General features: G+C 42.0%; 1 protein-coding gene across 10 annotated transcripts in view; it reads left to right on the top strand.

Annotated features, from left to right (window-relative positions):
- The window catches only part of ANO1 (anoctamin 1), a 272,685-nt gene that overhangs the window by 185,446 nt on the left and 69,324 nt on the right, over positions 1-17,915 (top strand). For 9 of the 10 annotated variants that reach the window (XM_053265870.1, XM_053265841.1, XM_053265879.1 and 6 more), the window contains 3 exons: positions 396-447; positions 6,169-6,224; positions 8,045-8,086. In XM_053265870.1, coding sequence (XP_053121845.1) covers positions 396-447; positions 6,169-6,224; positions 8,045-8,086 — 150 coding nt within the window. Of the gene's footprint in view, positions 1-395; positions 448-5,594; positions 5,661-6,168; positions 6,225-8,044; positions 8,087-17,915 lie in introns of all 10 variants that reach the window. The other variant, XM_053265907.1, reaches the window with a different exon arrangement.

Below are 17,915 nucleotides of genomic sequence, written 5' to 3'. Positions count from 1 at the left end.
TCAGCCCTATCTTGGAGATGCCAGGGAGAGGACTTGAGCGTCTCCATCCGCTAAGGGGAATATCTTTCAGTGCTCACACATCAAGTCCCCCATTCATATGCAACCAGGGAGGACCCTGCTTAGCTAAGGGGACAAGTCATGCTTTCTATCACAAGACCAGCTCTCCTCTCCATCCTCTCTGTTCAGCTCTCTCTGTTCCAAACATGCTGTACAAAACTTCTCTCTTTTTAAGGTACTGAAAGTTCTTAATATTCTATACTGGCTTTCAGGAAAGTATAGTAGTGATATATAGCCTTGATCAAGAACTGAAATGCACCAGTGCTTCTGTTTGATTGTAAATAGTGAAATTGTATCACTCATTTCAAGTATCTTAGGAACTTTATTTTTGTTTATAGGTTTATGAAATATTGAAAAGAACTACTTGCACCAAAGCCAAATACAGCATGGGTAAGGATGTTTATTTAGGTTTAAAAGCAGCATCTTTTCCAAGTTTCAAAAGGTTTGCAAAGGGTGACTTATTTAACTATTTCCTAATGAAGTTCATGTTATTCAGTGTAATGTATATGATATTTTAATTTGAGTTGCTGTAACATGATTGTTACGCAGCTGAGGATTCAGCAGCTTGAACATATATATTTCTTGATCATCAAGGTATTCCATATATTGAAGCATTGTCCAAAACCCGTGTAGGTGCAGAATCGGGATCCATTTCCAAACAACTTCTCATGCCAGTTGTAATTGAACATTACTAACCATGATGCCATTTCACTGTTTTGTTTTAGGTATATCTTTGTACAGTTCAAGTTGAATAAACTCTAAAAATGCCCACTGTCAGAAGCAACCCTCGCCATAATTTAAGACCAAAGCAAAGATTCACACCCAGGGGCTTAGCAAGGTTGGAGTGGGCCCAGGGACAAGATTTTAAAATGGGGGCCCCCCTCACTGAAGCTCAGCTCATGAAGTAAATAAATCTTAAAATCTTAAATGAGGCTGAATAGTGGTAACAAAAAGCATATACATACAGGTTTTGTACATTGTGGACAATGCAAGTCATTTAATGGTACTAGAGAAAGACATGCTGTTCTGGTAGCTCCAGGTCTTAACACTCACATCAATTTCGGAGGATGAATACAACTGAAGGAAGCCTGGGTGGGTGCACAGCTGGGGGAGTCAGTCATGTGACTTGTCTCAGGGGGGCCCCCAAGGCAGTGGGTCCCCAGACAACTGTCTCCCCTTGCCCTATTATAGTTACGCCCCTGTTCACAACTCATCCTCAAGACAAAAGATAACCCTTCTGGTTTTCTGTTCTTGTTATTTTGTAGAGTTGTAACACAAATTGCACAGAAGATATAAATATATCCTCAAATATATATCCTCAGATATCTAGATATGACTCTGCCATCTAACAAGATGCCTGCCTTGTCTAAAAACAAATATCACTTATCATACCATTCTAATCAAAGCTAACCTTTTTTCAAATTTAATTTTAGTTTAGTTTAAATTCTAGCAAATTATTCATCAACAAAGGGTTAAATCCAGGCTTGAGAAACCGGATTACTGCTCTGCATGTGCAAATATTGGCACAAAGGCTTATTAACTGTCATTCAAATAACGGAAGATGGATTAAGCTGTGATTATGTGTCAATCCGTGGCTTAAAGAGGGCCACATGATCAACAGTTCCCATGGCATTCAGGTACATGGAGTGCTCATGCATATCCCTGTTTACTTTCCACCATTATATGGTCTTGTGACACACAGCATTAAGATGAGTAGTTGAGTGCAGCCCTGTATACATTCTTGCTAAAGCTGGCTTCTTCCATGAGTTTAAGGCGGTTAGTCTGAGGTTTCCTGTATACAAGTTATCTTGTCATATAGTGAGGCTATTCTCACAATCTGCCAAAATTGGGCTAAGGGAGCCCAGCCTGATTTTGCCAGACTATGAGAACCACCGGGCTCACAGGTGAGCCTGGTTTCTCCTAAGCGGGTCACCCGCTTAACTACCCCTCCCCTCCCGGGTGCTCCGCTAACCTGGGCTTTCGGATCATGTGTTGCCACAGCGCGGCTCCACAGCATGGCAACTCACGAGGAGGCTAAAAAGCAGCCTCCCAGCTCGGGCGTCTCTCCAGCAGGCTCTGCATGCTCGAGCAGAGCATGCTGGAACTTCTGGGGGTCATGTGACCCTGGATCCCCACAGCCCCCACTGGCTCCGTGACGGAGCCGGCAGTCATGTGGGCAACTGATCCGGCCACCCAGGGCTGCAGCAGGGATCATCTGCAGGGAGCTCTCCCCGCAAACCCCATTATGGCGAGTCTCACCGATCATGAGACCTACCTCATTGAGTTACTTGTTACAGGAAATATTCAGAAGCATACATCTGAACATACATATGTATGCATGATGTACTGGGCATACAGGAAATTGTAGATTTTACATATTGATGGCATGTGCCAAGCTCAGGAGTTCCCAGCTTTTTTTAACAAGTGCACACCTTCTGTCACAAACCTTCAGCATATGTGTGAGAGAGAGAGAGAATGCACACACAAATTAAAATGTTAGAGTTATGAGAGAGGCTACTCCAGTCACTGGCTTACATCCAGGCTGAGTACCCCCATTGAAATTAATAGGTCAAGTAAATTTGTCTCATTAATTTCAATAAGGCTCCTTATGAGTAACTCAGTGTGGCTTGAAGCCACTGACTGGAGCAACCTATCTCATAACTAGCATGTACATATATGTGTGTATACACTTATAAACTTTAAAACACAAAATTTAAGAGTTACAGTTAGGGAAACAGGCTACTCCAGTAACTGGCTCACATCCATACTTACTTACTTACTCATAAGTGGTCTTATATTAATGGGGCAGGTTTACTTGTCCTATTAATTTCAATGGGAATCCTCAATGCTAATTTTCAGAAGCCTGTCAGTCCCCTTTTGCGGCAGACACATTCATAAGGATGCATCGGCTTCAAGCCAGTGATCCTCATATGGGGAACAAATAGTGTGTCTGCAGTGTGTGGGGAGGCAGAAAGGCTCTGAGCACCCTCTGGGAGCCCTTCAAATACCCATGGAGATATTAGTACCCCCTGTTGGGAACTCCTGATCAGTGTTCTCTCTAATTTTTTTCGTCTGTGTGCGGAATGAGTTTTGTTCTGGGTGGCAGTATCAAGACAGTGTGTGCACACGTGCATTCAGAGAGGGACCTTCCTGATTAAACCTGAGCAGGATCTAAAATTAACTGAGCAGACATCAAAAACTGTGAGAGCACGTTCACACCTTTGAGGGAACACTGCTCCTGATCTAACTAGTCATGATCGGTACGTATAGGATTTATACATACATTATAATTATGTGTTTGATCCTGTAATCTCCTAGAAATTAGTTGTTAAATCAACCCATTCTGTGCAAATTGTTGCATATAGCATGGCAGATAGCTTTGGAAAATTATGGTTTCCTATATCTTGAAAAATCAAGATCCAAGGTCTCATTTCCTTTATGGTGTCAGATCCATTTCATAGCATTTATTATGCCCTTGTGGCCATGAACTGACATACCAGTCATGGCTACATTAACAAAGAAATGGTCTGATAAATTATTTATTCCTTCCATCATATCTACCGGATATGAGTGTGGGGAAAACACTGTTGTGCATAACTTGGTTTTTTAAAAGTTTTGGGCACTTTTTCAAATTGTATAAATTCCTAAATGTCATCTGGAGTTGCATTTTATATCATTATGACACAATATCAAGTCTGAAGTCAGTTAGGATTAACAATAATAGAAAAGACATTTCTTTCCAAAGATATCTGGGTTTTATAAGGGAGATGGAGTGCCTCATTGAACACTCTAATATTCTAATAATATATATCTAGCTATACAATAAGCTTCCAGGATGTTACTTCCCCCCAAATCTGACTTAAAGCACTTCCATGCATCACAGTTTTCAGATGATTGACACTCGGAGCACCTTTCAAACACGCGCTACTCATTCAGGTTGGAGAAACAGAATGATCCTCATTCTAGTAACTCCTAGTCCACAGGAGCCTGCAGGATCATTATGGGAGTGAAGACAATAACACACCAGGGGAAAACCTCTTTAATGTGGTACTTCTTGTTTTGAGGGTGGGGGTAGTCCCCCAGGATTTGAGAAAGTGGACACAGATTTTCATGTTGATAAAAAGGGCACCAGCCTAAAATGTCTTGATCAGCTTTTGGCATTTGGCAAATCTATTGTCAAGGTGTGAGTTTGCAGCTTCAACCTCTGAATGATTAACAGATTGCCTTGTGGTGTGGTTGCTCCCTGTGGACAATGTGATAAAAAGACCATTCTGCAAATAATTAATGATTGACAGCTCAAAAGTGTTGGCATTTTTTAAATAGCATGATCCAAACTCCTGAGAAATTGAGAGCTTTTAATAACAACACAGATGCGTTTTGGCATTTTATAAACTTGGCCTTTATTGGTAGTCTAGGACTATAAACAACTGTGCCAGCAGTGCTGAGGCAATAAAACTGATTACAGGGGAAAGTTTTATGCTCAGATAGTCACCTACACTTTATCTCTTTCCATGCTTCAGCACTGCAAACAGATGTTGGCTGAAAGCTTGCTTGACTGAAGAAATTAACTAAGGTTGCTATTCTACTACTGATAATAAACTAGCTTGACTGTGTGTGCACTATGCTTTGTATTCTCATTGCAGTACATCAAACAAATGTTCAAGTTTCTTTGGCCATTATAATTATTTGAAAGCAAATTCTGTGCTTGAATCTTTTAAGTAAATGTTTTTGGTTCCGGGTGCTAGTATCCCAGTTTCCTGATAAGTGACTTTCAGAGAGAATATTTTATGATGAGCATGAATGCATAGAATGCCTTGCAGAAGATTCAGCAGCAATGACCAGAAATAGTACTTGTTGTCGAAGCAACAGGCAACAAATGTCTATTATAGATTGTGAATAGTGATATTCTACATTCAGAAGAAATGTAGAATATCACTATTCAGTGAAGTAAATCTAAGGAACCATTGGATTGTGTGTTTTAATGAAGTTAGAGGCAATACCGAAAACATTTCTTCCACAAGAAAATAAGCCATATTATAGCTTGTTGTTTGTTTTGCTATACCACTTTCTTATCACATAGACATCATCTCTTTCAGCCAACATCTGTTTTATAGCTCTTTTCATATTGATTGCACTGACTAAATCCATGTCAGTATTAAAGTAGAGTATCAGCACAATGAAGCATATTTTCTTAGGTAATATGACTCATTCAAAGGTATCCCATATTTGGAGGTAACTATATTCATGTCAGCAGCTGTAATGCAAAACATATCTAGAAATTAAATACTGCAGCATCCAAGAGTCTGTAACTAAGCAGTCACTGGAATTCTGGGGCAAGCTGAGATTTCTAAGTGCATTCTTCACCCACTGCCACATCCCATCTATACTTACAACATCACCCATTACGTACTCTCTCATTCTACTCTAACATTAAAGAGTATTCCCCAAAATAGATAACACAGACTCAGTTCCCATTGCACAAGCGTCGTAACTGCTCCAAGCTCAATCATATAACTAATAGACAAATGTGTAAACAGGGAAAGGAGAGGGAAGAAAGACGGAAACTACCCTTTTAAATAAAAGACGAAAATGTGGTAAACATGGTAAGTATGATGCCAAGGTCTTTCCAAAGGCTTTCCAAGCAGCTTCTCTAATCAAGCTTAAAACTGATTTTAAAACTCTTCGTGTGAATGTGTGTGCGCATGTGTGTGTATGAGTGTATTCTCCTAAATGGCCGGTCCCAGCTGAACTCTCTTTCTTACAATCCCACCTTTTGCTACATCTCCAAAGTGTGGGCTTGCTTTTCAAATCCAACTTGAAGCTTCAAGGGTATGTAATTTATTGTAATGACTAATTTCAAGTCATTGGCTTCCAGCTCTTGTCTCTGAAATATGACTTCCTCTGATTCTCCAAACCTTTCTGTTTTTTAAAATGAATCACATTTAATAATCTATACAGTCAAAGTGTGGTGGCAAATGAAATGGGACAAGATTCATTATCTAACAAAAGTACTTATGTTTTGAGGGGGAAATCTCCATAATAGGAAAGTGGGTTTACTTGAGAGGACTCGAACTTGGAAGCATAAATAGATATCCTCTGTTGTTTTTCCAGGGATCACCAGTCTGCTTGCCAATGGCGTTTACAGTGCTGCATATCCTTTGCATGATGTAAGTGGTCTTGGAATATTATGTTTCTACATGCCAATACCAAGAATCTTTAATGTGTGATGTATTAATGGCACTATCCTGAGCATCTTCAGCAGTTTGTGAACAGAGTTTTCTTCTCGACTTTCATACGACATTTTAGCAATTTCTTAAAGAATACATCTGCCAACATTTTTACTGGTTTTCTAACACAGATAATAACTTCCTTTCATTTTATAATAACTTCCTTTTCATTTTACTAGAGTTGTAAAAATGACTCAGCAAACAGCCATGCATTTGACCTTCGGCTATCAAGGACTGTGGCTGTTAGGATACATATTTATATCTGTGGCACCATGTAGCTAGTTTCCTGATCTAAATCTCTTTGACATCCTCCTAACAAATGCAATGCATGTCCATGATTGCGTGGTCAGTTTCTGCTTGGAAGTACTGTGCACAGAAACGTGCTAATGCAAACGCACGCATGCCTGGTACTTCCGGGCAAAGAGGGGATGCCACCCTGAAGAAGCCTTGAATAATGGAGCACCAGCGGGGTGGAGAAGTGGTGGGAGGGGTTAGTGTACCCTCCCCCACCGTTAAAGTGTGACCCCCACACACTTAACACTGGCCAAACAGCCAGTTGTTCGGACCAGTTCAGAGGCCCTTAAAAGGGCCTCTGAACGGGTTCATGCACATCCCTAATCTGGACGTATTCTTTTCTTCAGTATTTCACTAAAAATTATAGTGCTGTGTTCAGTGAAGATCAGTCACCTTCCAACAGGTCTTTTGTGGCTTTTGCAAACCAAGCCAAGGGATTTGGCTACCTTAAAGATAAATAGATTTATTGTAGCATGTACTTCTATAGACTGTAGTCTATCTCACTGCGTACATAATAAAAACACTGGGTGAATTGTTTTGAAAAAGGTATATTTTTCAAAGCCTTCTAAATCTATGAATCAATATGAGCATGGTATGGGGAAACTAACAGTATTATCCTATACACATTTATCTGGGAATAAGACTCTCTAAACACAGTGAGAATTACTTCTGAGTACATGAATAGGGTTGCACTACACAAGAGTGTTACGCGGTCTGTTAAACTGTAAGGCCTGATTCAGACATTATGCAGAACCATGGTTACATCTTGATTGTGTATGATGCCTCTGAGCCTCAGGAGCATGCACTCCTCTATTCCCTTGCCTTGAGGCTTGGAAGAATTCTACTTTAAGTTGCAGTTAAAAGCAACCAAGATCTGGTGTGATGTCCAAACTGCCTGATTTTGATTATTTAACCAACTTCCTTGAACTAAACCAAGATCCAAAACTCACTGCAAAACATGGGTTTAGATCTCAGTTTATTTCCAAGAAGTTGACTAGAATAAACCAAGTCCAGTCAGTTTGGACATCATGACTATCTTGGTTTGTTTTTAACTGTAATCAGAAATAGAATTCCGAGCCTCATATGGGCAGGGGAGAAGAGAGAGCGCACCCTCAAGGCTTGGGAGATGTTGCACAGAACCACAACTCCGCATGATGTCTCAAATGGTCCTAACTCTCACTGACCCAATGTGCACCCTCCTTACCTTTCTGGTCTCTTTCTGTTAAAAAGTGCATCAGAGAGAAGCAAGGGAACCACACCAGATCCTGTTCCTCCCATAGTTACTACAAGCCAGAACTTCATTTGCTTAACTGTCTGGGATGTTGACTGCTGCTTTGGAATTAGAGACATCCTTTATCAAGTCTGTTTTTCTGACCTTGATACATTGCCTTGTATACATAAAATGCATCATATGCAGAACGCATGACAGCTTTTGGTGTGACTTTTTGAATAATTTTTTTTTAAAGGGTGACTATGAAGGAGAACATGTGGAACACAATGACAGAAAAGTAAGTTGTATGCATGTATTGGTTTATTTCGGCCCAAGGCCAGCATAGAAAAGTAAGTTGATCAGGGAACTCAGCAATTTTTCAAAAGTATAAGCTACAAGAGACACCTGTTGGGATGTGGACATTTCCCAACATCTCACAGAATGTTTTACAGAATGACAGTGCCATTTAGAAGTGTTGTTTTTAAGTATTACATTTATTCTAATGCCATATAGTGAATTTTGGGTGGTACTGTATACAAATATGCCAAATAAATAAATAAAGATACATGCCAATTGTCAGGGCTGACTCAACCACCAAGCCACTTAAATGATTTGGCGGTGGGGGGCAGCAAGTAGAAACAGGTAGTATTCTGGCAGCACAGTCTGGCAGCAGAAAGTCAGGTGGGGGGGAAAGGCTGGTGGTAGCAGCAACTTTGGCCTTGTGGCAGGTTTTTGCATGCTTGAAACATTATACTGACACCTGCTGCTTCTGAGCAGCTGTAAGGCTGCAATTCTTGTGCAGACTTCTAATGTAATCAGTGGAATTTACTTACCCATAAATCTATATAGGATTTGCATATGTACTGAAAAGTAAGCCCCACTGATTTAAGCAGCGCTTACTCCAAAGGAAATCTGCACAAGAATCGCAGTCGATATGGCTGCAAGCTTGTGCAGACTGACTTGAGAATATTCCACTATCACTGAAACATGAGACTTACTTATAAGTAAGGATCAGGCTGAGCTATACGTGGAAGTAAATCTGTGGGTCACATTAAGACATAACATTAAACCATGTTTAAAACATGGAGGCTATTCACATGCGTATGCAAAACCAGGCTAAGGAAGCCCAGCTGGGTTTTGCACGCGTGTGTGAACCACCGGGATTGGGCCCGATCCCAGTGGCAAGACGGCGGCAAACCCATCTGTGAAGCCACCCCTCAAATGGGCTTAGGAGAGCAAGCACTCTAACCCCATTTTGGCAATTGTGCGTCTCACACTCAGAGGGAAGGGGGATCCCAATAATGCCCTGTGCACTCGCACAGTGCATTATTGGAGCTCCGGTGGGGGGCAGGGCGGTGCTGGGCAGTGCTTCTCTGTACCTCAACCCCCGGAGCTACAAGCAGGAGCCAGTGCTTGTCTGGGTGGTCAATCTGCCCACTCAAGGAGGGACAGCTGCTTGTCTGCAAGGAGGGTGGTGATTGTAGCCCACTCTCCCTGCAGGCCACCCTTGAGCCCTTCTCATTGATCGTGATAAGAGCTCCATGGTGTAGCATTACTAGCACAAGCCTCAAGCTTGCATGCTCCCCGTTCCCCTTTGCATGCAAGAGGATGAAATACACTACTTTCATCTCCTGTTTAAAACCACTGGGGATTTGTCATTGCAGACAATAGTATTCTGGCACATGTGATAAGAGGAGGGATCATGCCAACCGTATGCCCATTGTGACATTGGCAGAGGACAGATGTGCTCTCAGTGCATTTCTTTATCACATGGGGGGGGCTGTTCATATTAATCATCTCTCTACACACACACACCAAACATCTGTTTAAGAGAGATGAGCCAAATGAACAGACGCCATACATGCTGAAAGCCTATCAGAACATCCTACACCAATGTCACAATGGACACACTCTTGGCATGACCCGTTCCCTAATCATGTGTGCTGGAATGGTATCATCTGTACTAGCACTCTATGTGCTCTGTCTCTCCAAATGATTGTTGCTGTTACTCTTGACACGAGTTGCAAAGAACCAGGAGACAGTCTTTGCTATTTTAAAGGAATGTGCATTTGCAACATTGCTTACCTATCTCTGCTCGAATATTGGAGATCAGGAAGATAAGATTTAAGTGGCTAAAAGTCAATCCTCAAGACATGGGTGGATCAAAATCCTTTGAGCTCTCTGGCCAAAACTCCTATGGTATAATGGCCTCACAACGGTCTACCATGCTTCTGCTTTTTTTATTCCATCCTGACAAGAAAAAACTGGCAATGCAGAAGTATGTGCGGTTGGGGGAAATACTGCAGAAGGTCAGTAAACTAGAAGTGTACTATTGAGCAACAACATTCAAATTAAAAAGTATACATTGTTTTAAGCATATGCGTACATTATGCAATTTAGGGGACAGTGAATGTGGGAGATAGCAAGATGAACTAACAGAAAAATGGCTAGGATGCCTAAGACAAATTTCCACAAGCAATTCTTGTGTGAACCCACTAAACCTCCTACAGAAAAATCCTCCCATCTGGAAATACCCCAGAAATTAAAGCAACATTTCCTCCCCTTGCAAATAAAGGGGAGGGAGGAGTTCATGGCCCAAGGCTTATGCTAGTAATCCTAAAGTATGGTTTGGCATTTCATCAGAATCTACCCTCTGTCAGAGTCCAGCAGAAGCTTCTCCTCAGCCAGTTAGAGTAGGCTGGGGTGGTCTGATGGAGCCAGAAGTGTTGTGGTCCATAGCAGGCAAAGGTCAAGTTCAGCAAACAGAATGATCAGAAGGACCAGAAGAGGGTAATATAATCCAGGATAGGCAATAGGCCATTCTAATCAGAAGCTCAAATTCAGAAGGGTCAGAAGCAAGTAGAATGTCAGGGAAGTCAGGAAGTTGTTTTCCAAAGGCAGCACCCATGTAGAACCTATTTGCATATACCATTCTTCATCCTGCTAGAGATTATTCAGAAGTCTGCTTCCACATACATTTGCCTCTAGAATGAGGTGAAACTAAATGTTAATTTAAGCACAGCATTGGCTCTTGTGTGCTTTTTTTGTTGATGTTAATAGCAGCTATGGAGGAGAATCTGAATCAGGGACATGATAGCAATAGCAATAGCACTTACATTTATATACCGCTCTATAGCCGAAGCTCTCTAAGCGATTTACAATGATTTAGCATATTGCCCCCAACATTCTGGGTACTCATTTTACCAACCTCGGAAGGATGGAAGGCTGAGTCAACCTTGAGCCCCTGGTCAGGATCGAACTTGTAACCTTCTGGTTACAGGGCGGCAGTTTTACCACTGCGCCACCATGATGGGTGCAAAGGGTTAAAGCCCCTTCCCCCATCTCACAACACCAGTCTGGATTAAGTCTCTCACAGCTGCTATTTAGAGGGGGGTACTTAGGCCCATTCATTCTCTTAAAATGACATGTGGTTTGACCCTAGGTTTACCACCCTTGGATACTACAGCCCGTCCACCCCACATACCTCCTGACATTAGGACTCAGGATTCACATAGCAGGGGTTATGATTATGAGAATGGTTTGAGTCCTACCATCTCTTTGCAAAATTTAATGTAGTCCATTCCATTTCCATCCTTGCTTTACCTTGATACATGAATCAGCAGAATAAGGTTTGCCATATATTTAGTATTTGTTCTGTGGTAGGAACATAGGAAGCTGCCTTATACCGAGTAAGACCATTGGTCCATCTAGCTCAGTATTGTCTACCAGGCCTGCTCAGCTTCGGCCCTCCTTCAGATGTTGGCCTACAATTCCCATAATCCCTGGCTATTGGCCGCTGTGTCTGGGGATTATGGCAGTTGTAGTCCAAAAACAGCTGGGGGACCAAAACTGAACAGGCCTGATCTACAAACACTGGTAGTAGCTTCTCCAAGGTTTCAGGCAAGAGTCTCTCTCAGCCCTATCTTGGAGATGCCACAGAGGGAACTTGGAACCTTTTGCATGCAAGCATGCAAGTGCTCTTCCCAGAGCGGCCCCATTGCCTGAGGGGAATATCTTACAGTGCTTACACATGTCTCCCATTCAAATGCAAACCAAGGTAGACCCAGCTTTGCAAAGGTGACAATTCATGTTTGCTACCAAAGACCATCTCTCTTCTCATAAGGTAAGGAAAGGTCACCTTATGGAAGATAGATTCTCTTTACCTTATGGGTAATCCATGTTAATCTACTCTGGTAAATCACACAATAGATCTCTACTGAACATACCCAACAAAAAGTTCTACTGAAAGGACTCTGAGAATGAAAGCAGAGTCACAGCCACCCCCTACCATAGGGCAGAGAAGAGGAGACAGACTGGTGCATAAAGAGACTTTCCCAATACTTTATGCAATGGTACTTTATGCAGTTATTGAATACTTTATGCAATTACAGGCATGTTTAAAAGAACTAGTAAATTTTGTTGAGCCTCCTAAAAATGACTTGACAGCAAAAAAAAAAGCAAGTGCATATAATTTGTTTAAAATTTGTTTTAAAATGCAGCCTTTCCTAGCTCAGTTAGGCCTCTGCTGTTTAGGTATTTAGGCCTCTGCTGTTTAGGATTTAGGCAGTCTCTCTGCTGGGGGATTGCCGGCAGGAACTGGGTGGTATCTGCTTTGGCCAGCAAAATCCCCTAAAGTGTGAGGGTGAACATGTTTTGAATAAACCAGAAGGGGACAGAGTAGAGCCAGGGGTTGAGTGGAAGGAGTGCCAAATAGGTCAAATGACTGTAAGGAGGATAGCACACGCCAACACTGGGTAAGGGACTCGGCATATAGGTGTCTATATACCAATGCCAGAAGCCTCTGAGCCAAGATGGATGAGCTGGAATACTTGGTTACTAATGAAAACATAGATATAGCGGGTGTAATAGAAACCTGGTGGAACAGTGAGAACCAGTGGGACACAATTATTCCTGGATATAAACTCTATAGAAGGGACAGAGCAGGGAGGATTGCGGGAGGAGTGGCACTGTATTTCAAAGAAGGGATAGATTCCAATAAGCTAGAAAACCTAGGTGGACCGGAGTCCTCCCCAGAATCATGATGGGTAACATTATGAGGACTGAAAAGAAATGCATTACTAAGGACATGCTATCGCCCTCCGGATCAAACAGCTGAGAGTGACCTGGAGTTGGAGAAACAAATAAGAGAAGCATCAAAGAGAGGCAGGCAGTAATAATGGGTGACTTCAACTACCCACACATAGACTGGGTAAATTCACATTCAGGTAATGAAAGAGAGACCAAATTTCTCGAAGTGCTAAATGACTGTGCCTTAGAACGGTTAGTCACAGAACCAACCAGAGAGATGGTGACCTTGTATTTAATCCTGAGTGGTGCCCAGGACCTGGTGCAAGATGTCAGAGTTGCAGAACCATTGGGTAGCAGTGACCAGAGTGTGATCCAATTCAGCATATATGCAAGTGGGGAATTGTCAAAGAAGTCCAACACAGGTTCATTGGACTTCAGGAGAGGAAACTTCTCAAAAATGAGGGGACTGGTAAGAAGGAAGTTGAAAGGGAAAGTCAGGAGGGTCAAATCACTCCAGAAAGCATGGAACTTATTTAAAACTTCAATACTAGAAGCACATTTGGAATGTATACCAAAAAGGAGGAAAGGTACCACCAAGTTCAGGACGATGCCAGTGTGGCTAACAAGTAGAGTCAGGGAAACTATAAAAGGGAAGAAGACTTCCTTCAGAAAATGGAAGCCCTGCCCAAATGAAGAGAACAGGAAGGAACATAAACTCTGGCAAAAGAAATTCAAGGAGACAATAAGGGATGCAAAAAGAGAATTTGAGGAGCATATAGCTAGAAGTTAATCAAGGGGATTAACAAAAACTTCCTTAAATATATCAAAAGCTGAAAACCTGCCAGGGAGGCGATTGGCCCCTTAGATGATGAGGGTATGAAAGGGAATATTAAGGAGGATAGGGAGATTGCAGAGAAACTGAATGAATTCTTTGCATCTGTCTTCACAGTGGAAGATACTGACCATATACCCTTTCCAGAACTGAGCTTTTCAGGTTTAGCAGCTGAAGAACTGGGCCAATTTGACGTGACAAGGGAAGATGTTCTAAACTGTATTGAAAAATGAAAAATTTACAAATCACCAGGGCCAGACGGCATTCACCCAAGAGTTCTGAAGGAACTCAAATGTGAAATTGCCACTCTCCTAGCAAAAATATGTAACTTGTCCCTACAATAAGGCTCTGTACCAGAAGACTGGAAAGTAGCCAATGTGACTCTGATTTTCAAAAAGGGATCCAGGGGCGAGGGGGATCAGGGAAATTACAGGCCGGTCAGCTTAACTTCAGTGCTGGGTAAATTGATGGAAAGCATAGTTAAGGACAAAATTGTTAAACATATAGAAGAAAAAGCCCTGCTGAAGGAGAACCAGCATGGCTTCTGCAAGGGAAAGTCTTGCCTTACTGACCTTTTGGAGTTCTTTGAGAGTGTCAAAAGGCATGTGGATAAAGGTGATCAGGTTGACATATACTTGGACTTCCAAAAAGCTTTTGACAAAGTTCTCCACCAAAGTCTCTTGAGTAAACATAGCAGTCATGGAATAAGGGGACAAGTTCGTGTGTGGATTGGTAGCTGGTCTAAGGACAGGAAACAGAGGGTAGGAATAAACAGACAGTTTTTACAATGGAAGTCGGTAGGAAGTGGGGTCCCCCAGGGATCCGTACTGGCACCAGTGCTCTTTAACTTGTTCATAAACGATCTAGAAGTTGCGGCGAGCAGTGAAGTGGTCAGATTTGCAGATTATACTAAACTATTTAGGGTAGTGAAATCCACAACAGATTGTGAGGAACTCCAAAAAGATCTTTCCAAAATGGGGGAGTGGGTAACAAAATGGCAAATGTGGTTCAATGTAAGCAAGTGTAAAGTGATGCACATTGGGGCAAAAAACCCAACTTCACATATATACTGATGAGATCTGAGCTGTCGGTGACCAACCAGGAGAGCGATCTTGGGGTCATGGTGGACAGCTCATTGGAAGTGTCAACTCAGTGTGCGGCAGCTGTGAAAAAGGCTAATTCCATGCTAAGAATAGTTAGGAAGGCAATTGAAAATAAAAATGTGAATATTATAATGCCTTTCTTTATACAAATCTATGGTGCAGCCACATCTGGAGTATTGCATACAGCTTTGGTCACCGTATCTTAAGAAGGATATTGTAGAACTGGAAAATGTGCAGAAGAGGGCAACCAAAATGATCAGGCGCCTGGAGCACCTTCCTTATGAAGCTAGGCTACAACATCAGGGGCTCTTTACCTTGGAAAAGAGGCTACTAAGGGGAGATATGATCGAGGTGTATAAAATTATGTATGGAGTGGAGAGGGTAGACAGAGAATTTTTTCTCCCTCTCTCACATCACTAGAACCAGGGGTTACCCCATGAAACTGAAGGTTGGGAAATTTCGGGCCGACAAGAGGAAGTACTTTTTCACACAGCGCATAATTAACCTATGGAATTCTTCATCATGTGGTAATGGCCACCAGCTTAGATTTAAAAGGAACTTAGACAAATTCATGGTGGTCAGGTCTATCAATGGCTACTAGTCTGGTGGCTGTGAGCCACCTCCAGCCTCAGAGGCATGATGCCTCTCAATAACAGTTGCAGGGGAGCAACAGCAGGAGAGAGAGCATGCACATACCTCTTGCCTGTGGGCTCACCAGAGGCACCTGGTGGACTACTGTGTGAAACAGAATGCTGGACTAGGTGGGCCTTGTGCCTGATCCAGCAGGGCTGTTCTTATGATATCTGCAGACTCCTCAGTCGCAGGTTTGCATATCCACGGTCAGGTAATTGACGCCTGACCTTGGCATATGCAGGGTGGAAACTGGCAAATAAGGGGTTAATTCCATATATCCGCGGATCAGGGATGGCAGGAAATAACCTCAGAAGTAATTTCCGGCTGCCATTTTGTGTTCGGAAGCCTCAAGATGTTTCCGTGTTTTAAATAAATAAATAAATAAATAAAACCCACGAGTTTTGGCGCAACTAAAGGGGACCAGCAAAGCATGTTAGACAGCTTCCCCTCCACTGCATTCCCCCCCGCAAAAAAATTGGCCAACTTTCAATTATTTTCCCAACCTCCGGGAACCTAACCCCCACTATCCCATAGCCCCAATGACTCGATATTCAGTTTCCATATCCGTGGTTGCAGTGGGGAGCAGAAGCCCCATGAATATAGAGTTTCTCCTGTACTGCCCGCAATCTCTGAAGGTAATTTAATATGCATGAGGAACTCTGATGACACAGATTTCCCAGTTCGTAACAGCGTTGGGGACATCTCTGAGGGGACATCTCATGATGAAGTAATTACATTACTTCATCATGTAATTAGAAGTGCAAGCTTGTTCTCTTGTGTTAAATAGCCAGTTTGGGCCCCCACAATTGGGACAGTGGCAGAAGAAGTAGCTCTAACCCTACTTTTCATCAGAGTCCCAGTTTGGATCAGAAGTCCCCTGCAACTTTGTCAACTTGAGCTTTTCCCCCTTGGCAAATAGCAGCTGCAAGGGGCATGTCCATATTGGGATTACAAAGGGGGGTGTTAAAACACCCCCATGGTCCCAATGCACAGAGAGGCCCAACCCAGCTGCTATTTAACATGACGGAGGGAACATGATTGCAAAGTACATGCTTAAAGAAAGAAAGATGTAATATGACCCTGAGTATGTAGTTGAGGTCTATGAGTATGCAGTGTGGGTGTGCGTGCATATAAAGAGCTTCTGGATCAGATTGATTATATCCTGCTGCCTATCTGTTCCAGAGCACTGTTTACAGTGCCTGTCCACATCCTGGTGCAAAAGTTGAAGCTTTAAAGTAAACCTCTTTCACAACAACCTCTGTGAAGTTGTTGCATAATCCCAGAGCATTCTGCTGCACCACCAGGAATCGGGGGTGGGCGGGTTGTCCATGAATGCTCCTTTTTTTCATTGTTTTTGAACAAAAGGAAAGAATCTCCTAAATAATACAAGTAATATCTAAACAACACTAATACCAATCTATTCAAGAGGGCCTTGCTGTATCCTGCTGTCAATATAATTCACACACTGATCCACAAGAATCCAAAAGTAGACACAACTTGGCATTCAGCTATTTGTGAACATCTATCAGGAGCAGAATACAATAGAACCTTATATAGCAGAAATTCTGAATATTGTTTCCATAGAAAAACACTTATACGACGATCAGGGGGCTTATGCCATTACATTTCAGATTAGAACATTCTGCTCTGTGTAGCTCTCACTCTTTAAAATGACCCCTGAAATAATTGTTACTACTCTAAGTAACCCCAACAAAGATATGCAAAGCCTTATTTAAACTAAAGGCCAGAACACACTGGCCTTTCACCGTAACTTAAGAGGATATAGATCATGTATATATAGATATAGATATATAGAGATATAATATAGATCATGTCAACTGGGAACTTCCCAACATTATTAATTCTTTTCATGCTTCCATAATAAATAATAAGAGCTTAATTATCTATGGCATCAAGTGTTAGAGGCAGTTGCACCTGTTTATTAACAAACACTCTTTGTTGTTGTTGACCTTTGTGATATTTTGCACATACCCCAAGGCTAAAGATTTATATCTAATCTTAGCCACTATTGTAAAAATTCGGAAGAGCTTTGGAGTTCGTGCTCAGTGCACTTTGATTTAAGGACTAAAGCATGTTGTTACTCCACATTCTGAAGTCAAGTCAGGATGTCAGTCTGATGCACCTTGGACAACATTTCTGTTTCCAAGGAATAAGCCTGTTTTAGGTCTGCTATACCTGATACAACTGTGTGAACCATCTTATTTATTTTTGTGGGTTTTTTAAAAATGTAAACTGCTTTGAGCTCTTTTGTTGAAAAGTGATATATGCATGTTCATGGTGGTGGTGTTCTGCTTCATGGGAGTAATGCCTCACATTTTATCACTGACTTGTACAGATAAAGAACAGTCACAAAGAGATGTGTCAAGAATATTCAGTAGTTTTTTCCACATTCTGACCTGAGGCCTTGCATTTGTTGCCACTTCATTCAAGCTACAGTCTGTCATTTAGTTTGAATTGCAGCACAGTATCTATATTATTAATTCTCCAAGACGGGCCGTGCGTGGGGATGT

This window comes from Hemicordylus capensis, chromosome 1 (assembly GCF_027244095.1).
Source record: "Hemicordylus capensis ecotype Gifberg chromosome 1, rHemCap1.1.pri, whole genome shotgun sequence".
Classification (NCBI taxonomy): domain Eukaryota; kingdom Metazoa; phylum Chordata; class Lepidosauria; order Squamata; family Cordylidae; genus Hemicordylus; species Hemicordylus capensis.
The sequence above is the reverse complement of the archived record's forward strand: the minus strand, read 5'-3'. Positions and strand labels throughout refer to the sequence as shown.